Here is a 22,978-nt window from a genome sequence, read left to right as displayed (position 1 = left end):
CAAATCACCCTCTCCAGTCGATCTGGATCTCAGGTCTGGACAGACAGTGCCTCCTGTGTATATTAGCAGGACAGATGTCGGCCCCTCCCTCCCTTGGGAAGGGGGGGGCGACGGTTGACGGGTAAGGTGGTATTTAGCAGAGTTGAGGCAGTTCTCAGCCTCCAGCCCCACCCACCTGTTTACATTAAAACTTTCAATCAAGGCCGGAAACTTAGAGCCCTTCAGAGCGGCCTGGAACTTCTCAGAAGCAGGGATTTGAAGGGCGGGTACAGATCCGATAAAGACAGAAATGAGAACAAAGAATGGAGCCGGAGGCTAGGCGTCTCTAGGTGACTTTGCCAAAGGGATGGAGTAGGGGTGGGCTAGGGACCCGCGTAAAGTTCCTGACTGTATGATTGCAAGGTTCCTCCAGAGGGCGCTCTTCTCCGGGAGTTCGGAGAAGAGCTAGCAATGGAGCCACTAAGGCCTGCTTCCTGCAGACAGGCTTTTTGCTTCCAGGAGGCTTATTGCGACCGCAAGTGCGCACTGTGCATAGCGGAACTAGGTTGCTATGGTTAGGCACCCTTCCTTCTGTCTTGCTCCAATTCAGGACCCTATGAAAGCATCCAGTCCCCAACTGCCACTGCTCTAGCAGGCAGCCCTTAATTGGTAGGAAGAAGGCCATGGCTTCTTCAGCCTTCCTACCTCTGCAACTGGCTGTGTGACCGCCAACGTCGCTGACCCCCTACCCAGAGGGCACTCTCGCCTGTCCTCCTTCCCCCCTGATGGAGTCTTGTTGATGGGTGGGTTTGCAGCCCTGGCCTAAGCCTTGCCGCCTCAGGTTTTGGAGGAAAGCTGTAGGCCTGATGACCAGCCTTCCAGTCCAGAGGGCTAGAGAGACAGATCCCTAGAGGATGACCTGGCCCAGGTGCCTGTCATGGCCACACAGGGCCATGGTTACCCGGAGAAAAGACAGACATCTGCAGACAGATGAACAGACCTTCAGACCCAGGGATCGAAGAGTCCAAGGCAGCCTACAGAGACAGCACACTGGGAAGTGCCCACACTCCCTTGGCCCTGCTGCCCCTCTGCTTTCCAGAGTGTGGAGCCTGCCCTACTGCTGTTGGTAACCACCAAAAAATTTTGGAGTAATGCTGTTTTGCCCTCTCCTGAGCCAGAAATCCTTTTCCCAAGAACCAGAGACAGTCTTCACTGATCACCCTGATCAGTGCTTGGCTGCATGGTGCTGAAGCAAGTCCATCTACCAGACCCGGGGTGGATGGGGCTGGGAGAGGTCCGTGGCCAAGGATAGTGGAAGGAGGAAGATGGAAATTCCTACTCTCAAACTTTATCATGCTGAGATGTGGGGCTACAGCCCAGGCGCCTGGGGGCGGGCAGCCAGGCTCCAGGGGTCAAGGTGCACACACTGGAGTCCTGTCACCTCTGTACCTGGGGAGCCCCACTGCTTGAGCCCTCCTGCCTCCAACATCGGCTGAGTGTGTGGAAAGCTCTAGAGCAGCTTTAGATCCAGGTGGAGAGAGAGGTCCAGAGGGCAAAGCGTCTTGTCCTAGAGCAGTCGCCCCATAGAGAGAGGGCAGTGGGATAGCACCAGCCTTGCTGTTTTGCTGGAGAGGCTGGGCCAGTTTGAGGAATAAAATCAGAATAGCTTGGGGCTTCGTGTCTCCAATACAGCTCAGGCCTTCTGCAGCCCTGCTGTGTGTAGGAGCGGCCATCACCTGCCCTGCTGGAAACCTGAAGGCCACCAAGGGCAATCATTGTTCATCCCAGGCTGTTTCAAGATTGACTTACTTATATCCTCATAATTGTCGAACACCTCTTCCTTCCCCAAGCTGAGTGCAGCTGGTCCACAGAGCCTGGAAACCACTGAGAACCACACATATTTCGCAATAAACATGCAACAACTTCTCCCCCAGCAACATGAACATTTTGGAATGGAAAACGACTGGCACACCCTCCAGATTGTTCCGGGCTGCTGGGGAAGGTGGCCAGGCAGTGAGGCAGATAGAGGAGGCTGGGCCAGACCGGGAACTTTGTAGCTGAGACCCACAAAGCCCCATTTTATGGAGGCTGCAGTAGGCACAGGCGAGTGTCCAGGATTTTTTGGAGGGAGCCACACACCCATTCAGAGCCATAGTCACCAAGGGATGATGTAGAAGGGGCTGAGCCCACAGGCCGGAAAGGCAAGGGCCACCAGAGAAGCTCTCAGTGCACTTACTCTTGGAACTGTTTAAAACAAATCTGCCTAGAGTCTTGGAAGGGATACGAACCTATCAGAAATCCCCTCCCTAGGCAAGAGTGGAGCTCGTTAGGGAAGGGCAGTATTTGGGTAGGCAAGTTCTGGGCTGGGAGCCCGGACACCTGGACCCACCCTGACTTAAGGCCCTGTAGAAGCCTGGCTTCTAACCTGCTCTCCTGGGCTCCAGTTTCTACTCTTGCAAAAATATTCATGGAGAGTGTGGAGGGCCTTTAGATTTAGAGGTCTTCCCCCACCTCCATCCCGCAGAGCAGAGGCTGAAAGGTTCTATACCCCTTTTTGGCCAGACAGCATTGAATTGCCTCAGGGCCAGACAGAGGGAGGAGCTGGCAGCTACTGGAGCATGGGAACCAGGGGATTTGGGCAGCAAATACTTCAGCCAGCCCGGCCCTGAAGCTGGGCAGGGGCCTGGAGGTTGAGGAACCAGGAGAGCACTGGCAAGGTGGAAACTCCTCGTCCCCATTTGCTGTTTTTGAAATGAAGACATTCAGAAGGTGAAATGGAGTAGGTGTTTTTCTCTCCATTTACTTAGACACTAGCAGAGCCAAGCTGGTTGCTGTTAGCGTGTGGTCCATGGTGTCAGGTATCTGCGAGTAGGGTCCTGGGAGTGTGAGAGAGATCTCCATTTAGTAAAGACCAAGTCTGAGGTATGTGCAGACTTGCCAGATAAAATAAACCAGCAGGCCTATGTACCTGGGTTTATCTGGACTCCTGTAAGAAACTTCTCTCCAGGACTTCTTTTTTTTTTTTTTTCTTGGAGAGCTCTGCCACCAGAAAATTCTAATTGGAGAATCTCTAATTGTCCCTTTCTGATTTATTTTCCTGATTTGAGGACTGGGCCTCTTCTCTTTTTCCTGGGAATAGTCTGTGCAGACCTGGCACACCAAGTGGATCCCATGGGTCAGAGGTTCCAGGGGGGCCCAGAGGACTTGCTCTCACTGGATAGGAGAAGCGAGACCTGCCTTCCACCCATTCATTCAGCTCTTGGGAGGATGAAAAACTGTTGTGAGGATTACATGACAAAGGTTGCCACCCAGCCCTTCTCTATCTTGTTGCAGCAGGCTGAGTCCTTCTCCCCTTGCCCTGGCCTCTGCAGCCCCATCTATAGAACTAAGAGAGCAGGCCTTACACTAGACTTCCATCTACTGAAGGCCGCTGTTAGATAGAAGAGAATCCATCCACCCTCACATCCACCCTGCAGATTCAGCTCATCGGAGCTGCAAATTCCCTGCTAACCTGCTCCCAGTGCTTTTCTGCAGGGCACTGAATTCCACACAATGATTGGAGATGGTACCAGTGAACGGTTCTGGCCTGGACCACGGCTTGAGATTCGGGAGGAAGACTACATTGCCTCAATCCCTTTCTCTCCCAGAGAATGAGGCCTCCAAAATCTGCAAAGCACTCTCAAAACTCCCTCCATAAATGGTCGAAAATAGGATTACTTTTACTTAGTAGTCATGAAGTAGGCATTTCTAATTTCATTTTTACAGAGGAGACAGAGTTAGAGTTTAAGAAACTTACTCAAGAGACAACTGCTAAGCAGTGAAATGATTGGAACCCCAGCAGCCTTGACTCTAGGGTCTCTGGTCTGAACTGTTACGCAGACCAGAAACTGAGCTCCAAAGGGCAAGTTACCTAATGAGGATCACAAAGCCTTTGACAGCAGCCTGCGGCTGAGACTCAGGCTTACAGTGCCCGAATTTTGGCCACTGCGCGGCGCCATGGGGGCAGCGGCCGGGCCACCAGCTCAGTTCTACCTCAAATCCAGCACCCGCGACCCTCGCAAAAGTTGCAACGGGCCCAGTCTGAGCTGTTGCGACTTGTTTCTGCGTCGTGGAGGAACGCTAGGAAGAGAGGCCAAATAGGACAAGCAGGAACCCGGCGGGCCAAAGGAGGACATTAGACCACTTAAGTGTCCCTGATCCAGAGAGAGACAAACAGCAGGGCCCGGGGGTGAGGTCAGGGTTCTTGAGGGGAGGTCTCCGAGGGAGTCCTGTTGTCCGTAAGCCCTTCAAGTCCTGCGGCCAGAAGGACTGAGGGGAGGCGTCTCTCATTGTGACTGCGGGTAGGCGAGAAGGGGAAACTGAGCGGGGGATTCCCAGACCCACAGACACCCTGGTAAATACAGTTTACACAGAAAATGGAAGCAGAGATCCACGGAGAGCGAGACAGAGCCACAGAGAGGGAGCCAAATGGATGCTGAGGCCGACCCGGAGCGATGGACCAGTCCGCGTCCCGGAAACCTGGCCCCAGCAGAGGGGACCAGGAGCGGGCGGCGTATTCCGAGGGTCTCTCTGCAAGGGGATGGGCGGCAGGGCCCGGGCCTTGGAGCGCAGGAGAGGGGCACCACTCGAATCTCTCACCTCTTCCAGGCCGGAGGCTGCGAGCGCCAAGTTTGCTCCTCGCGATCACTTTCCCGCTTGAGCCGGAAGCCGCCTGGGCTCCGGGCGAGCACTCTGGGCGGTGCTGTTCCGGGCGTCTCAGGCCTCCGCTCGCGTTCCAAGGGCCCCTCAGCTCCGGTGGCCCGGGGGATGGTGGGTGGGGGCTTTCTCCCCTTCTACCTGATGGCTTCGGCGGGCGCCCGCGCGAACCTCAACTTCCAGAGGCTGGGCGCACTGAAGGCGGTGGTTCCAGGGTGCCGAGGGTTTGCGGGAGCTGGGGGAAGAAGCGGACCCTCCTACAACCACACGAGCCGAGTTCCCACAGCGGCGGCCGTTTGTTCCCGCCCGGCCTAGAGCGGAGGTTCTGCGCCCATCCCTACCGCCCCGCCCAACCGCGCCCCACCCCGCCCGGGGAGCTCCGCCCCGGGGCCATGGCTCTTCCGCTTTAGGCAGCCGCTAGGCGGGAGGGAATGATCCCTCGAACCCCCGCTTTCACCCCTGGGGGACTAGGGACCAAGACCTGCCTGGGTAAGGGGTGGTCTCAGCCCCTTCTGCCTGTGAGCTGAGTGTAGGTCCCAGCTCGGACTCCCTGGACTGCGGAGGGAGAGGCCGGCCCGGTGTGCGCTGCAGAACGAGATCGGCGCAGCTAGGTCACCAGGGGGCGCTGCGGAGCTGGGGGACACCCCTCCCCGTCCGCCTCCGTCCCCCGCCCCCTCACCCGCCCGCGCGCAAAACACACTCGCCCCAGAGGCAGCGCGGCCGAGCGGGAGCCGCGGCCCGAGCGGAGCCGGAGAGCGGCGGCGGTGGCGGCACCATGACCCTGGGCAGCTGCTGCTGCGAGATCATGTCCTCCGAGAGCTCCCCGGCCGCGCTGTCCGAGGCGGACGCGGACATAGACGTGGTGGGCGGCGGCAGCGGTGGTGGGGAGCTCTCAGCCTGCTCTGGGCCCCGCGCCCCCCGGGACGCGCTCCCCCACGGCCACGAGCCTCCCCCGGAGGAAGCCGAGGCGGACGTAGCGGAGGACGAGGAGGAGTCGGGTGGCTGCTTGGACGGCGAGCCCCGCGCTCTAGCGCCCCGGGGGGCGTCGGCCGCTGTGGGAAGCCCAGGGCCAGGCTCGGCGGCGGCCCGGGGCGCGGCGGGGCCGGGGCCAGGACCGCCGTCGGGCGGCGCAGCGACCCGCAGCCCACTGGTGAAGCCGCCGTACTCGTACATCGCTCTCATCACCATGGCCATCCTGCAGAGCCCCAAGAAGCGCCTGACGCTGAGCGAGATCTGTGAGTTCATCAGTGGCCGCTTCCCCTACTACCGGGAGAAGTTCCCCGCCTGGCAGAACAGCATCCGCCACAATCTCTCGCTCAATGACTGCTTCGTCAAGATCCCCCGCGAGCCAGGCAACCCGGGCAAGGGCAACTACTGGACGCTGGACCCGGAGTCCGCCGACATGTTCGACAACGGCAGCTTCCTGCGGCGCCGCAAGCGCTTCAAGCGGCAGCCGCTCCCACCGCCGCACCCGCACCCGCACCCAGAGCTGCTGCTGCGTGGCGGGGCTGCTGCGGCTGGGGACCCCGGCGCCTTCCTGCCCGGCTTCGCTGCTTACGGCGCCTACGGCTACGGCTATGGGCTGGCGCTGCCGGCCTACGGCGCACCCCCTCCGGGCCCAGCGCCACACCCGCACCCGCACGCCTTTGCCTTCGCTGCCGCCGCCGCGCCTTGCCAGTTGTCGGTTTCTGCAGGCCGTGCCGCCGCGCCTCCGCCCGGACCTCCGACGGCTTCCGTGTTCGCGGGCACAGCTTCTGCTCCGGCCCCTGCGCCTGCACCAGGGTCGGGCCCGGGCCCCTCTGGCCTGCCCGCCTTCCTTGGTGCCGAGCTGGGCTGCGCCAAAGCGTTCTACCCCGCGTCCCTGAGCCCTCCTGCTGCTGGCACGGCGGCAGGTCTGTCCACCGCACTCCTGCGCCAGGGCCTCAAGACGGACGCGGGCGGCGGGGCCGCAGGGCCTGGGCATAGGCCTTCCTTCTCTATAGACCACATCATGGGCCACGGCGGTGGCGGGGCAGCACCTCCGGGCAGCGGCGAGAGCTCCCCGGGATCACCATTCACCGCAGCCGCGCGTCCTGGGGGTCAAGCCCAGGTTTTGGCCATGCTGACTGCCCCTGCCCTGGCACCGGTGGCGGGCCACATCCGTCTCTCACACCCTGGGGACGCGCTCCTGTCTTCAGGGCCCTCCTTCGCCAGCAAAGTCGCAGGGCTCAGTGGCTGCCACTTCTGACCGCAGCAGGCTCAGGGCTATTCAGGCCCTCACTCCTCAGCCTCTCCCGGGAGCTCCTGTGGTCCCAGCGGAACTCAGGGAGTCTATTTATGAAGAGTCTCCAGACTTGGGCTGGCGAGTGACTTGTCACCTAAGGCTTCACGCTTACAATCTCGCTGAGAGTTGGGACGAGGCGGGCTCCGTCGCTCAGGGCAAGGCCCACGTCTATGGGAAGAGGTCCCACGCTAAGATCCCTTTCCAGTTTGAGCACTAAAAGAGGGAAGGAAGAGCCTTCACTTTTTCCCAGCCCCTGCGCCCTCTGGGCTGGGCAACCCAGGAAGAATGAATTCCCGGCAGAGACGCTAGCCCAGGCCCTGCGGATCCCGCCAGAAACACCAAAGGCGCTGAGAGGTCTCCCTTTCTTCCTCTCCCCCTCATTCTTTCAACTTTGAGACCCCGCCTGTCCAATATTATAATTTAAAGACATCCATTATCTGCTTTGTGCTTTAAAAATTCAATTTTTTGTTTTGCTCTTCTCCAAGGAAGGCCGTTCCCTTTGAAGCTTAAAGCAGTGTCTACCCGGGCGAAGCTGAACGGAGAGGTGAAGCAGGGGTCTCCACAATCCTTGCAGAAACCCAGAGCCCGCTCCACTGTGGAAAAAATCTTTTCTCTTTCGTGTTTGGGTGCTTTTAAAGGAACTCCCCCTCTTTCCCGTGGCCTCAGGGGCGAGCCTTCCTCATCCCCAGGCCTTCAGCTCTTGTCCAGGCCCTGCCATATTTATTGTAGTAAAGGCAATGAGGTTGGGTGGGAGAAGAGGGTCTGGGTCAGGGACTGGAGAGATGGGGGAGGGTGGGCGAGGGCCCAGAGCTGGCAGGGGTCCTGTAATTATGTGTAAGTATCTGTACAGCGGGCTGCTCTCTCCGTTCTGTGTTCACTGGTGTGCATTGATTTAGACTTCTCTACTTAGGGGAGACTGAAATCGTCCAATGGTTTGTGTGGAAGAAAAGAAAAATCTGTCTCTCCCCCACCTTCCTCATTGGTGTCAATCGAATAAATGTATGTGAACTTCAGCAGTCACCAGCTCAGTGTGCTTGCCTGAACTCCCTTGTCCGGGCTCTTCCTAAAGACCCCAGGCTCCCCCAACAGAGGGGCAGCGAAGAAGGACCAGGCAGGCAGAGGGGGTTTGGACTTTTCACAGCCTGGGGACATTTCAGTGTTGGCTTTTAGCTGCTGCTGGGGCCAGGTCTCTGAGAAGCCTGTGTGACCCCTCCAACACTTTCATTTTCACTCTGGTGCTACATGGTTTGCTTAGGGTTGGGTAGAGAGGTTATGATTCAAATGCACCTGAGGAGTCTCAGTGCTGGTTTAGGTTTTAGCTTGGCCTGGACAGATCTGGGTGCTAAGTGCTCTTGAATGCTCTACCCACTGGGTATCAGCAGAATAGGTCTCTCAATGCGTATTCTGAAGGCTCTGTGCATTTCTGGGTGCGGGGACTTTTATGGAGCTTATGGTTTATTTTTGTGTTTCTCTGGGTTGTCTTACTTTTTGATTTGTGTGTGTGTGTATAAGTTGTATTTCAGGATGTATGTATTTTCTTCTATATGTGCCTATGAACATGTGTTTTCATATGTATTCTTACGATGCTTGGGTTACTGTCACTAAGAGGAGAAAGATTTCTTTTTGCCCACACTGTAGGGCCTTTAGACACCCTATGCAACAGAGTGGAAGGCTTGCATTAGGGACTGTGAGAAGAATAGAGATGCATCAGGAACTAAAAGAGTCTTTGGGGTCTGTGTCAGGGCAAAGCTTCTGGTCCCATGAGTCATGCTCATAGCTAGAAGCTACGACCATAGTCCAAATCCATCAGACTGACTGGAGTCTTCCATAACCCACTGATCCCTTAGCTCTCTTCTTGTGTCTAGGACTCAGGTAGCCAGATTTGCAAACATGTTGAGTGAAGGTGATGCTTTGGGTGAATCAGAGATTGTTGTGTGGCTCTTTTCTCCATTTTTCTACCAAGATCATAGGAGAGGAGAGATATGGGAAGTGCAAAAAAAATCTTCCCAGAAAATAGACACATGTTGGGCAAGAATTGAGAGAGAAGTAACAGAATGAAGACCCGGATGCTGAGAGCTCAAGGGTATGTGGAGAAAGAAGCTACATGGGCATCTTCAGCTCGGATCCTAGCAGCTGGCAATACAGGAGGGAAGGAGAAGACAGAGGCCCCTATAATATCCAAATAAGACCAACTCAAGATGAGTATGTGGAGAACACCAGAGCTGGTGAAAGGTTGTTGGGACTGCTACCTTTCATCCACTTTACCAATGAAGGAGAGGCAAGGCTGGAGGTGTAAATGCTAAATAAGCTCTGCCACAGACTGAGATCTTGCTGAGAGATGGAGGGAATGGAGGGAGATCAAGTGTAGTGGCCACCTTTCCACCATTTTAGCAGAGTCCAGGAGAAGTAAGATTAGATTCAGTAGTAAGACATGTGAAATGTCTGTTAACACTGGGATAATAGTTAATGGCCGGCTTCTTCATTGATTTCCCTTGCTCTGAGTTTGATTTTGTTTCTTTTCACTTGAGGAAGAGTAAATGTGACCTGTGTGTGTGTTTGTGTGTGTATGTGTGTGTATGTGTGTATGCTTTCAGTAAAGCACTTTGAAGCTGTGTGATCTCATTTACTATGCTTAGGTCACTCCCAGATATTAGGTTGCTTTAAGTAAAAAACACCAGTTTGTTTTCTTTTTCTAGAAATGAGACTATTATCAGGCAGAATTCATATCTGATGGTGGTTAGATGGAGGAGATACTTCCATAACTACTATTTAGAGAAAAAGCGGCAAATTCCTCTGGTTTCTTCAATCTATCTTTGTTGTGTGTGTGTGTGTGTGTGTGTATCTGAACCTATTGCTTGGTGTCTGTGTGTTGGAGGGTCTGTATAAGATATAGGTAGAAAAATGTGAGGTAGAAAAATGAGGGTTGGGGAAGAGGACTGAGATGTACAAAGGACTTTTAGGGATCTCAGGGTCCCAAACCAACCTATGGCTAAGACCTTGGTTTCAGAGGGCCAGGAAGGCCAGGACTGGGCCAGATAGAATTATGGCAGAGGACTGAGGTCCAGGGAAACCACTAATGCCCCACTGGCCTTAAAAATTACATAGAGAATTTCCTAGAGGATCCTGGGATGCTCCGAAGGGAAGGTGTGTGGAATTCTGGGCTCTTTTAGGTCGTCTTTCGGGACAACCTGTTTAGTATCTGAGAAGTTTGCCTGGGGAGCTGGGCTGCAGGAAGGATAAGGGAGTTGCGGGGAAGGGTAGAATCCTGACTTTATTTTTCCTTCCAGACTAGAGGGGCTCAGTCGGTGACTCTCCTGTTGGCTCACTTAGGGGCCCAGCCTCCTGGGAGGAGAAACAGGCCATCCCATCCAGAACAGCCCGATGGGTTCCCTCCCTGCCTGGGTGGAGGCAGCTGAGGGTCTGTTCCCACGGGCCCCAACAATTGCTGGCAATAATAAAATATCCAGGGCACACCTTCATCTCTCCGAGGTGAGGGAAAAAAAAGTGGTAAGAAATCTGCCTGGGGTTCAGAGAGTTCTGCTGAGAGCGGGCAGTTTAAAGGGGAAGAAAATTGGCGAATTTCACTGGTCAATTTCACTTCATTTCGTTCAATTTCGTTCAATTTCATTCCTTTTCATCCGGCGCCGCGAGGCCCGAGGCCACAAGGAGGGGGAGGGGACCTTTCCGGGCAGAATTCCCCCCTCTTGCTGGTTTACCTTCCAGGACTCTGAAGGACAGCCTTGATTCTCCAACTTTGCCATACGTTTTGAAGCCGTGGGCTATGGGCAGACATTTTATTTCATTGAAGAGTATTTGGTTTGGGTGATCGAGGCCCATCCGCGAACCTCCTGCACTTCTCTCTTGGAGCCCAATTAAAGCGGTTAATTCTTTTCACCGCCGATTCCTCCCCATCTTTCTTTCTCTAGGGGCGCCCCGGACCACCCAGGAGCCGGGGGGGGGGGGGAGACACTTCCCCTCCATATCCAATTCGTTCTCGCCACAGCGGGCGCGTCTACGTGGTTACAAAGCGCTTTTTCCCTCTGATGACTTTTTTCCCCTTTTCAAAAACAATCCCCCTTCAACTAGCGACCCTCCCCAGGCCCGCCTCCCTCCTCCTCCGCTCCGGTTTATTTAAACTTCGCCTCCTCCAGCGCCGCCGTAACGCACACTTAATGAAGTTGAAGGCTCGGTGAGCCCGGGTGAAGAGGGTTTGGAATCTGTTGAAAGGGGCGTTTTGTGACACTGATTGGGGCGCGGGCGGGGACAGGCGGGGACCAGACAATGACCGACCAGGCGAGTTTTCCTGCGCACAAGGTCAGGCGAATAAAGGCGCCGACGCTATTTAAACGAGGGACCCTGCTAGAGAAAAGGAGAAGTGATTTTGAGTGCGGAGCGTGCCCCGCAAGGTTTCATGCTTAGGGGGAGGCGGGAGGAGGCCTCTCACCTTGGGTCTTTACGGACCGAATTCGGAGTTTATTTGAACCCTGAGCATTCCACTGAAGAGAAGAGAGGCGGGATTGGATTTGCGCCTAAATTATTCCGCTAAGTCAGAAAGGTTGTGTAGGCTGGGCCCTGGGGAGACGTCCAGGGAGGGCCGACGAGGATGATGAGACCCAGCCCACGTTTGTTTCTGAGGCTGGCACTGTGAGGTTTCTGGAGAGATGCTGAAAGAGAAAGGTGGGCAGCGGTCTGGCAGGATAACAGCTTTCCAAGCTTTTCGTCCGTCAGACTATTTGAGAGCAAACAAACCTAGATTGGACTTTTGGAGCGGAATTACCTTGTCTTTTTTTTTTAAAGGTCCGCGTAGAACCGTATCAGCGGAGGAATCTGTTGTGAGAACAGGTTCCCCGCTCCGGTTTGGGGAACGAATTTGTCGGCGGGCTGGTGGGCGCGGCGCGGCGCGGCGCGGGGCGGAGCGGGCACCGCCTCCTTCTGCAGCAGAGCGAGCGCTGCAGCTGGAAGCGGCCGCTGGGGAGGCTCCGAGGCTCGGGCCAGCTGGGGAAGGACAGCTTCCTCCCTTACGCCCTGCAGCTGAACTTCGCGCCGACACCCTCGGGGTTGTTTCCGACCCTCGCCGGTTCCCGGCTTTGAGGCCTGGGTCCTTGCGAAGCGCTGTCTTTTCGTTCCACGCGGACTCAGGCGGAAATTGCGCTCAGTCGCGACTTTCCGTTTCTCCACGCGGCAGGGCCTGCGCGCGTTACCTTACTTCGGGCTCGCTAGCCTCCTCCCCGAAACTTCTCCGTCCCGAGGGGGCCACAGAGTTCCAGTCTTCTTTTGCCCTCGCCCGGTTACTCCAGGACCCCGGTCTCCCACGGAGTGCGCACCAGGCCCCGCGTGCGGGCGGCTCGGAAGGATGCGCTCAGCTGTGGTTCCCGGGGTCCTGCGTGGTTGCCACCTGAAGCCGGCATTCGGGAGACTTGTGCTCAGTTTCCCCACAAGTTAGAAACTTGCCTCAGGCTAGTCTCGCCTCGGAGACGCTTGTCTGCGCTGGCAGAAGTATCTTTGGAATTACAGTTGCACGGGGTTTAGGTCTGAAAACAGCTAATTATTGGAGGAACAAAGAAATTTAAATTCACCCCTTCGATAGCTAAAAATTATTGCCGACCTAAAAAGTGTATTTGAAGTTATTTGTGTGGACACTGCCAACGCGTTCGTGTGTATGTGTGGGGGGAGTTTAAGAGTACAGGAATGGACTTTATTGTTCAAGTTAATTCGTCGCCGCTTACAGAGGACAGGCGCTCTGCGCCCTCTCCCCTAGCAGGTGTCAGTGCCACCCGGACTCCAGAGCAAGGTAGCCACATCCATTCACATGCAGATGTGCTGGGTCCGCCTAGGATTGGCCTGAGCTTCCCTCCCGCTGTCTCTTCTGGGCCCTCTTTTAGGTTCCCGTCTCAATTTGGAGTTGCCTGTAAACGTCCCGTTCTCTTCAGGATAGGCCGGCCCCCTCAATGATCACCCCAAAGAGAATGCCCGGACGGCGGGGGTCAGAGGGTCTCAAGGACCCGGACAGCTCCACCTTCCTCTTCTGAGCGGAAAGGACCAAGCCGACGTCGCACGGCAGGTCACTTGGCGGAGCTGGGAAGAGAACCCGGACTCGCCGTGCTGTAGGATCCGGATCCCAGAGCCGGCGACTTCAGGCTCGCCTCGTCTCGGCCGCCCCAGTCAGACCGGCTTTGTGGGTCCCAGGCGGACGGGAATCGTTCCTCGCGTGCATTTGTAAACGCGCGCTAGAGTAGACGGATTGCGAAGCCTCTTCTTGATTCAGTTGCCTTAAGCGGCTTCTCTCGCCTCTGATCTGCGCGACCCACACCCAGGATCTCTTAATCCCTCTGCTGACCGTCTGAAAAAGCGTGAGGCTAGAGTCAGGAAGCGTTGGTTTTCCGTCCGAGGAGTGACCCATCAAACACTGGCGTGTGAATTCGCCCCAGCCTAGAAATCTCTTTCCTGTCTGGTTCGCCCCTTCCCTCCTCTCCGCCTTCCCCTCCCTTGCTCGAGGAGCATCTACTTGCTGGGCATCGTCCTGGAGGCACAGCAGCAAACTCCTGCCCCGTATCATTACGAGCAGCCCAACTCCGTAGTTGATCCAAGGAAAGTCAAAACCAATGACTACCACCCTATTTGAATAAAAAAGAAGTTTGGTATTTTCAGGATTAAGGATTCCCTTTATCATGACCCCAGGCATCGTGGGTGGTAGATGTGAATATGCCTTTTTCCTCCGTGGTGTCTGTGACTGTATTTATGTTTGCATGTGAGAGGGGGGACAGGTTTGTCACAGGTGACTGTGCTTAGCGGTGAGCTATTTTGTTTTATTTTATTTTCGTGGTTCGGAGGATGGAACCTAACTCTTGTTCAGGCTAGGCAGTTGCTCTACCACCGAGCTACACCCCAGCCCCTAGGGATGAATATTTGTAAATGATTACGTGTGTGCTAATGTGTGTGTGTATTTGTGAGTGACTGTATCAGTGTGAGTCTGTGAGTGTGGAATCTCCTTGGGTGGCTCTGGCAGGGGCTGGGAAGATATGGGTGGAGAGGACTGGGGTGGGAAGGTTAAGAATGGGTCCCTGCAGGAGTGGGGAGGAAGGAACTTGAGTTTCCAGCCTTTTCCTGTATTGGTAGAGACCGGAATCTGTCCTCCGCCTGCCTCCTTCCCAACTGCAGGCTCAGAACGTACTGGGAAGGTAGAACGTGGAGCAAAGCTGCTGAGTGGTAGTAACTTGCCTGGCAGGGGAGTGGGCTGACCTCCTGCTTCCCTCGCCCTATCCTAGCCAAACCTTGCAGCCTGTCTGAGTCGGTCCAGGTTATCCAAAAGGTTCATCGTCTGTTCCCTGGCCTCTTTCTTGCCTGATACTGTTAGCCTCCTCCCCTCCAGCCCACACAGAGGGACTTGCCTACTAGTCTTAGGTAGCTTTGGAACCTTTCCTTTCCAGGAAACTGTTCTCCTGCAGCAAAGATGCAGGTGCAGACTGCAGTGCCCAGTAACAACAAAGTTTGCTTAGGGCTAACACTGGATGGCCAGGGAAATAGGTCTAGAAAAGGGTGGGGTTTTTTTTGTTTTTGGTGGGATTTTTTGGGTTTGTTTTTTTTTGGTACCAGGAATTGAACTCAGGTCCTTGCGCTTTCGAGGCAGGCGGCAGAACCACTGAGCTAAATCCCCGGCCCTAGAAAAGGGTGTTTGCCCAAGATTTTCCAGCAGGATGTGGGATGTAGTCAGACTCTGCAGTCTTTGTGTCCCAACATAGACAATTAAGGCACTCTTAATTATTTTGAGATATTTTGAGGAAATTCAAAACCTAGCATCTCCCCTTAAACTCTAGGGAAACCTCAGATGTCACCAGGCAGTCTTTACTTGTGAATCTCTCTTCCCAAAGGAAAGATGGGGCGAAAGTTGAGATCAGTATGGCGAAGCAGAAAATTATCTGAGTAAATCGGGGCACAAAATTGGGTACAGGTGAGTGAGGTGTTGGTGGCACAAAGGAGGAGCATAGGCTGCCAGGAGTGCCTGGCACTCCACTCTGCCTGGCTCAGGGCCTGGCGAGGCAGTCAGATCTTTTGCCCAGCCCCAGACAACACAGAAGGTCTGGGACCTGCAACCTGCTAGGAGACAAGGAAGGTGTGTGTACGTGTGTGGGGCGTATAGTCAGAATTTACCAGCTAATCATCTCTTTCCCTTTAGATTTTCTGAGGCTCCGACTTCCCTCTCTTCCTGCTTGTTCAGGTACAAGTATGGCGGAGAATCTGTCGGGAAGCTGGCCCACCTGGCTGCTCCAAGCCTTGCTTCCTGTGCCCCAGCCAACCCCAGGCCTTTCACAAAGTGAAGAACAAAGGGAGAAAATCTGGTTCAGGCCCCAGACTGCCCTGGCTGGAGCCATTCCTTCCTGGGTCAGATGTGCTGGTGGAGCTGCAGGGCTTTGGAGGTGTGTGTGTGTGTGTGTGTGTGTGTGTGTGTGTGTGTGTGTGTGTGTGTACGTACGCACGAGTGTTCACATGCATATTAGGGATTCTGACCTAGGCTTACTCCTGGAAGGTATCAGGTTTTGGTTTCTCTTTCTTCTTCCTCCTCGGTCTTTCTAGCACCTGCTGTGAAGATTATCTAATATTTGGGATGGAGAGAAATGCCTGATTCTAGTTAGAATGGTGATTCTAGTACTTCCTCCTCACTGGGCCTCAGTTTCTCTGAGAAATGAACATGGAATAAATGAAACTGGACTTCACTGCCAGCTCCTCCCTCCAGTCTTTTGAAGAGTTCATTCTCCATCCCCAGCTCTCCTTGGGCAGTGAGGGTGGCCGATGGGCCTGTGCTGGACTCTGCAGACACAGCCCAAGCAGCTCTGGGGCTTCTGCTGCTGGTGCCATACAGGCCTTTCTGAGTTTGAGGGGCTTCAGTGGGACTCTGAAAGGTAGCCAGGTTTTGGTAGGCAGGGTTGTGCTGCCTTTTCTGGGGAGGGGCATGTGAATGCGCCTGAGGTGAATGGCCACCTCCAAGTCCGTGGCACGCTCAGCCCTAGCCATTGTGTCTACGGTAGCACTGGAAAAAGGTGGCACAAAAAGCGGAAGGCAGCCTTTACCCAGCCCCTTTCATTTCTGTCCCATCAGGCCTTCTCCCTTCTTTCTGAAAGGCCAGCCAGGACGTGAATGTTGGGGGAACCGGAGAAGCAGCTAGGGAACTGCAACCTGCCGGGAGCGGGGGTGGGGGTGGGGGTGGGGGTGTCTTTCCAAACTTGAGCGGGGCAGGAGCCGTGGCCACGCTCCTTCTCCAAATGTCCCCACCGAAACCACACTTGAGAACTTTAGATTGTGTGGGTTGGGGGAAGCGGGTGCGGAGCGCCGATCTCAGAGACAAATCCGCACAGTGGGTGTCCTAGGAAAACCCTGGAGAAAGGGGAGGGCCTACAGGCAAGCGTCGGGCTCTGTCGTGGTTTCCTCCGGAGCTGTGGCTGGATTTTCCCGGTGACATTTCTCCTCTCTCTACATCTGGGGTTCTGGGTTTCAAACGCGCTCTGGTAACCCAGTTGCATTCTGTAAACAAAAGGAGCCCCAAATGTGCATACAGGAGTATTGGAAAGCAGCCGGCCCGAGTGGAGAGGCTCCCCGGGGCCAGGCTGAGAGAAGGGAGGGCGGAGAACTCAGGACTAAGGTTCCTGAAACCCTCCGGGGCATCCGATCGTGAGCGCCGGCCCGGTCCAGCCACCTGGGGGCGCCGCTGACCCCAAAGTCTCTGGAGCTTACCTTGCACAGAGCAGGACTTACCTACTCTGAGCTAAGAATGACCCCGTGCTAACCGAGGTGACCCTGCCCCACCTCGGGCTTGACCCGGCGCTTCAGGCTGGCTCTGTAAGCCGGAATGACTTTGCTCCAAAGCACGTGACCTGCGCTAAAAAGGGTGGACCCTCTCGCTACCATGGTGATCGGCGCTCTGAGAGGGCCTGACCTGGCGCTAACAGGGATGACCTGAGCAGATCCCGCGCTGAGATGTGCTTGAGTTACCCGACTGCTGCGTGCCCTGGTTCTCAAGGCTCACCTTGCCCATATTAGACGCTGAGCTTCTCCTGGCTCTTGCACTCTAGCGAGTCTGCCCCGCCCCACTCCCAGATTGGCCTCTGGGGTACACCTTTCCCTTCCGGGCCTTCCCGGAAGTTCTGGGACACCTGGTTGGAGAGAAGGCTATCTGGCCAGGCACACCCTACAGCTCCAGGAGAAAGGAGTCTGCGACCTTAAGAAGGTGGCTGGATGTGAGGAGGGGGTCTTCAAGGTAACTGACTCTCCGAGAAGGAGGATCTTGGGGGCCAGGACTATAGTGCCTTTCAGTGTCTGTGTTCCGGCCCCAGTGCCCCCCTTGCCATGTGACACCCTTCTCCACAGACACAGCAGCTGCAGTTTTGCCCTGCTCCTCACTACTTGGGCCCTGTCTCTCTCTGTGTAAAAGGAAATGAACCATCACCAGGCTGCCCTATCTCCTGGAATGTCCTTCCATGCCCACCCAGCAGTCTCTGTTTATTTCATCAGCCATTTTTTCCTCCATCAGTATTGGCTGTTGAACCCAGTAACTTCCCATCCACTTTTAATTTTTTGTTTTTTTAAATTTGAGAGGTCTTGCTAAGTTGCCCAGGCTAGGGTCAATTTTCCTCAGTCTTCCAGAGTGCTGAAAAATTACCAGTGTGCTCCAGCTACAACGGCCTTATGGCCTACTTTGTGGCTGGCCCTCTGCCCTACATGGAAGGATGAACAAAATACATGTGGTTCCTGTCCTTATGCTGGTGAGAGAAAGAAACACACAAATGCATATTTAATTAACACTATTATGGTGTGGGCTCTGAAGGAAGAATTCTTTGGGCTTTCAGAGAATAGCTGAAGGATTAATTTAGGGCAGAGGTCACTCCCCAAATCTGATAGGCTTGGGCACGCGCACATGTGTGTGTGTATGTGTGTGTGTGTACACCTTCACCCCCAAACTCCATCCTCTTTGACTTCAGTCAACAGAGCTCTCAGCACTGGTGTCAACAGTCATTGGCACTGTAGTGAGCAGCGAGATTCCCTCTGCGAGGGCCACCGTCAGCCCCAGAGAATGCCCAATAGAACAGCCCTTCCGGAACTCAGCAAGGAGGGACTCAGTGTTTGTTCTGACACCCAGAATATCTTCAGCCCCGTTTTCCTCTTTCCAGGTCCTCTGAGTTGGAAGGGGCAGCCTATCCCTCACAAACAGGGTATAGACTCCAGGCCAGCTTTGGAACATGAGATTCCCTTCAGTTCTGAAATCTCTTTACCCAGCATGGTGTTTGGCACAACAAATAGTTGTTGATTAAAGATGTGATTCTAGGAATCTGAGTTGTCCCTTTAATGAGTCCAAAAGTCAGTGGTTTGTTTTTACATGGTTTGATTGTTCCTTCTCTCCCTTTCCACTGTTTACCTAGCCAGTCCCCCCAGCCTGGGTTTAGAACCTGTCCCAAGGTCTCTTATGCATTTAGTATTTTAATTTTTTATTTACTTTTCTTTTGGTACTGGGGATTGAATCTAAGACCTCACATGCTAGGCAAGCACTCTACCACTGTACTATACTCCAACTTTTAAAATTATTTTTTATTTTAAGACAGAGTCTTGGTAAATTGCTCAGATTGGCCTTGAACTTGCAATCCTCCCCACTAAACTTCTTGAGTTCCTGGGGTTATAAGTGTATGCCACAGTGTCCAGCTACTTCTAGTGTTTTGTTGTGGGGTTTTTTGGTACCGGGTATTGAACTCGGGTCATTGCACTTGCGCAGCAGGCGGTGAAACCACTGAGCTAAATCCCCAGCTCTACTTCTAGTGTTTTTAAAGAATTTATTTTGATATATTATTTTCTGCTTACTACTCTACCTCCTTTACCAGGCTGGGAGCTCCTGAGGCCATCACTCTGTTCCAGCTCACAGCAAGAGACCTCCAAAAGTGTATGGTGTTGCCCAAAGACAAGTAGAGTTAATGTTATTCAGCAGTGTGCCACAGTGGTCTCCAGTGCTTAGTATGGAGAGGGAGAGGCAGAGGGAACAAAACATCTAGGGCAGGCCTGGGATCGGAGGCCCAGTGTTGCAAGATAACCTGAGGGGAGAGAGGGGCCTTTACTCAGTGCCTCTCAGTCCTGGAGACAAAAGGAGCATGGAATCATGCTTTCAAGGAGGGGACCAGAGAGCTGCCTCCCTGCCATCCTCTAGTCCCTGCAGTAGCAGCTGTGTGGGGGTGGGGTGGGGGTAGCAGGCCAGGCTGTCCTCTGTGAGCTCTGCACAGAGGATGAGAGCTCCTGCCCACGGGCAAGGGCTCCAAGTGCTTGTTGGGGGTAGGGTGGGGTGGGAGAAGAAGGGAGGGAGTGGGCAGAGGGAGTGGCTTTCAAGGGTGTGGGACAAAAGGGTTGACTCAGCCTGGGACCCTGGAGGATGTGTCATTTACCAGGGTTGGAGAGGACCCATCTTGTTTTTAACCCCTTCTTGACTTCCAGTCTTATCTGGCTGCCAAAACTATAGTAATGTCCTCTTATCCACAGCTTTGTTCTCCCAGCACCACCCAGGGCATGCCCGAACGTCGAATAGTACCAAATACTACATATGTTGTTTTTTTCTCTACATGCTACTTATGACAAAGTTTAACTTATAAACACAATAATAGACTAATAAGTAATACTCAAATAGAATAATTACAACAATATACCGTAATAAAAGCTATTTAAAACTTATGAATTGTTTATTTCTGGCATTTGCCATTTAATATCATTGGACTGCAGAGACTGCTGGTAATTGAAACAGTGGAAAGCCAAATGAAGATAAGGACAGACTACTTCCCAGAAACCTAGAGGAAAATATACATTAGTGGGAAATCCACCCTGGCCTGGAAATAGTTCAAAGAAGGGAAATAGAGGCCCCCAGGGTAGGTAAGCATTAGTACATTTTTTTCTATTTGAATCACATACTGTATTGTCCTTAAACATACATACTCTAGGTGGCCCTGGATAGAGTGGAGTGAAACAGGCAGATCTCTGATCTACAACCTGCCTTCTGTGTAGCAAACACAGACAGCATCCCTGGACTATGCTCATGGCAGGGATGGGGTGTAGGTTGGGGGACAAGAGGGAGTATATCCAACTTCCTTCCCTAGGGAGGATCACAGTCTGAAGGTGGTAGCTCTTAGTGCTTCAGATCAGGGACAGTAAAATCTAGGAAGGAGGAGAAGGTACAGGATACTTCTTGGAGGAAGTGGCATTTGAACTGGGCTTTGAAAGTTGGGGTGAATTGGACAGTAGAAGGCTAGGCGTGAGGGGAGGGCATCAAAGACATTCCATCCGTATGAGTGTGAGGGCATCTAAGAGGGCTGAGAGTGAGAACAAAGCAAACTTAGGCTGAGAGATCGACCCTCGGGGCTCCCCATCACCACACAGACAGTCATAAATGGCTCTCCAGTAATGTTTGTTGAATAAAGGTTATTTTCCACTCACCTCATAGTCTAAGTGTTGGATCAGTGGTGGTGGTGGTATGGGGGCCAAGGGCTCCATCATTCTTTAGGGGAAGAACGCTGATTTCTTTTGGACCGTGGACCACTTTGGCAAACTAGTGAAGTCTATAGACCCCTGCGGGTAAAGATGTCTATTTTTTGGAGACAGGGCCTCGCTATTATGTAGTTCAGGCTGGCTTTGAACTCACTGTGCAGCCCATGGTGATTTGAACTCACAGTGATCCTCCTGCCTCAGTCTCCTGAGTGCTGAGGTTATAACCATGCACCACCACAGCTGGCAAGATTTTAAATACATGAAATCAAATTTAATGGACTACAAAAGAGACTATTATATTAAAATTCATATAAAAATATTTAAAAATTTATATACTTGTGATAAAATAATTGAATACATTTTTGATATAATCATATAAAAGTTAAGTAAAATATAGCAATGGGACTAGTAGTGCAATTTCAAAATTTGTTCAGTCTCAATGACCTCTTGATATCTCGGCAACAATTTAAAATGCTGTGTAATAAGTACCTATAATTTCTATGGGTGGCAAAATTGTAGGTCTCTGTGGTTGGTTATCTGCCATTGTAATGGAATAAACTGTTTTCAGTTTAGAGATTTGTGAAAGTAAAGACAAAACAATTTTTTTCCCCAACAAATTCTATCTATGGACCCTATGGGTGTTGTGGACCCAAATATGGGTCCTTGGCATCACCCACTGGGTCCTCTAAACTGCTAGCAGAGGAGGGAGACAGAGAATACTGGATTCTGGGGGAGATTTTTTTAAGGCCAGGTCTATAGGTGGCAAATAGCACTGCTGACCACACTTCTTGGGCTGACCCAGTCCCATGGCTCCCTGACCACATAGGGGCTGGGAAATGCAGTTTGGTGGTGCCTGCAGGAGGAAAGGGGTGTGGGTTATTGACTCCATCAGAGCTTGAGTCTTCTGTTCCATTCAGTGTCTAAAGCTCCACATGAGAGACTGTGTCTAGCTTTGTTGGACAACACAGACAGCATCCTGCCCACATGTTGGAAAGCAGAGAGAGGAAGACAGAGATAGTTCTTTGTCTCGAGCCAGCGAGTCCAGCTGGATGCACAGAAATGTCTGGGCTCCAGTCTGTGTCGAGTGATTCCTAGAGTCAAGTACTCCTCTCTTCTCTTTTGCTTCCCACCTCCCACTCCCACTGTGTCCCACTGCCGCAGAGAGGTCATTCAGAAAAGCCTTGACTCAGCAGCCATGGGATCCTAAGACCTGCAACCCTTCCCTCTTCCCTCTTTCTCTTCACAAGATTCCACTGGGGATGCGCCTTCTTTTGGAATGGAGCCACGTGGGATGCATGGAGGTGCATGACAGAGGCTCCCACAGATGTGTGCAGAAGGCGGAGGAGTAAGTTCTCACTTGCTGAAGCTCCACTGTGGGCAAAGACACCTGGATCACTGATCGGAACGAGACTTGAACCAGACAGCACCAGCACACAGTGGGTGCTTAGTGAGTAAATGTTGAAAGTCTGAATAAATGGCCCTCCTGCCCTGGAGGTCTTCTAGCCTCTCATTGTCTCTGTCCTCAGTCCCCTGTCCATCCGTCTGGCCATCTAGGAATCTTACCCTCTCAGCCCACTCAAATCCCGTGTGGGATGAGGCAGGACACACACATGTGCATATGGAGCGATGATGGCAACATCTCCATGCTGGCAGTGCACTGCTCATTGTCACTCCACCCTGTGCGTCTGATTTTTCCCTTAGTCTTCATCTGTGAGGAGGCTCACGAACATTGCTAGGCAGCTCTCCCACAGAGAGTGTATTCAGTGCTCACAGCGCCTTCAGATGGACACTTGCAGCCTCCAGAAGCTCCTGGTTGCTGCAGCGTCACACCATCAATAGCAGCATGCAGACTTGAACCCCAAGCTTCTCAATCTGTGGGTCCAGGTGGGCCCACCCCACTGCCACTCTCAGGTTTCCCTTTTCTTCTCTCCTGGGTCCTTTGGCAGGGTCTGTTGGGGCAGTGTGCCACCTTTTCCCCTGCTGTGCCTGTCTAGGACCTGGGGGCATCTCCCTGAGGACTTACTGCTGTTTAGAGGGTCAGAGGACAGGACTTCTGTCCATGTGGCTTGCTAAAGCTGCAAAAGAGGCCCTCTGGCCTGGAGTCCTTTCATCCCTTTAGGCGGCAGCTCCGAGGCTCTACTGCAAGAGGTATTTTCTGTTCTTTATCTCTGCTGCAATCTTGGGGCTCCTTGGGCCTCTGCCTGTCCTCTGATTAATCCTACTGGGACATTCTTTCTCTCTTTCATTTTATTTGCCTCCTTCTCTTTTCTGATTTCTCTTTCTGGCCTATCCCTGTGCTGAGTCTGAATCTCTGTGTGCTGCAGGCTCAAACCGCCATAGGAAGGCAGCTTTGTGGGCTCCTTCTCAGCTCTCTCACTCTGTTCCCTGCACTCTGTGGAGTCTTCCAGGTACCCTTCCCCAGCACCCTTAGAAGGGACTAAGCCTAGTCCCTATCCTTACAACCCAAGGGACCCAAAAGGAACCTAAAGGGGCTTGAGATCTGCATCCTTCTCAGACCCTAACCGATCAGCGCTCAGT

At 53.5% G+C, this 22,978-nt stretch overlaps 1 protein-coding gene and 1 long non-coding RNA gene across 2 annotated transcripts; both read left to right on the top strand.

The window, feature by feature from the left end:
• Window positions 1–5,059: 5,059 nt before the first annotated feature.
• Window positions 5,060–7,960, top strand: Foxd2 (forkhead box D2). Its single transcript, XM_004869302.3, has one exon. The coding sequence runs from the start codon at window positions 5,450–5,452 to the stop codon at window positions 6,899–6,901; it is 1,452 nt and encodes a 483-aa protein (XP_004869359.1). The 5' UTR covers window positions 5,060–5,449; the 3' UTR covers window positions 6,902–7,960.
• An 8,180-nt stretch (window positions 7,961–16,140) lies between these two features.
• Window positions 16,141–21,931, top strand: LOC110346608 (uncharacterized). Its single transcript, XR_002390750.2, has 3 exons — window positions 16,141–17,186; window positions 19,682–19,828; window positions 21,688–21,931. It is a non-coding gene; the product is annotated as an uncharacterized LOC110346608 (long non-coding RNA).
• Window positions 21,932–22,978: the final 1,047 nt, after the last annotated feature.

The sequence above is a fragment of the Heterocephalus glaber genome, unplaced genomic scaffold, assembly GCF_053883595.1.
Source record: "Heterocephalus glaber isolate CG9 unplaced genomic scaffold, H.glaber_assembly_v1.0 deba00001451, whole genome shotgun sequence".
NCBI classification, from domain to species: domain Eukaryota; kingdom Metazoa; phylum Chordata; class Mammalia; order Rodentia; family Bathyergidae; genus Heterocephalus; species Heterocephalus glaber.
Note: the sequence above shows the minus strand (reverse complement) of the source record. Positions and strands in the feature narration are given on the sequence as shown.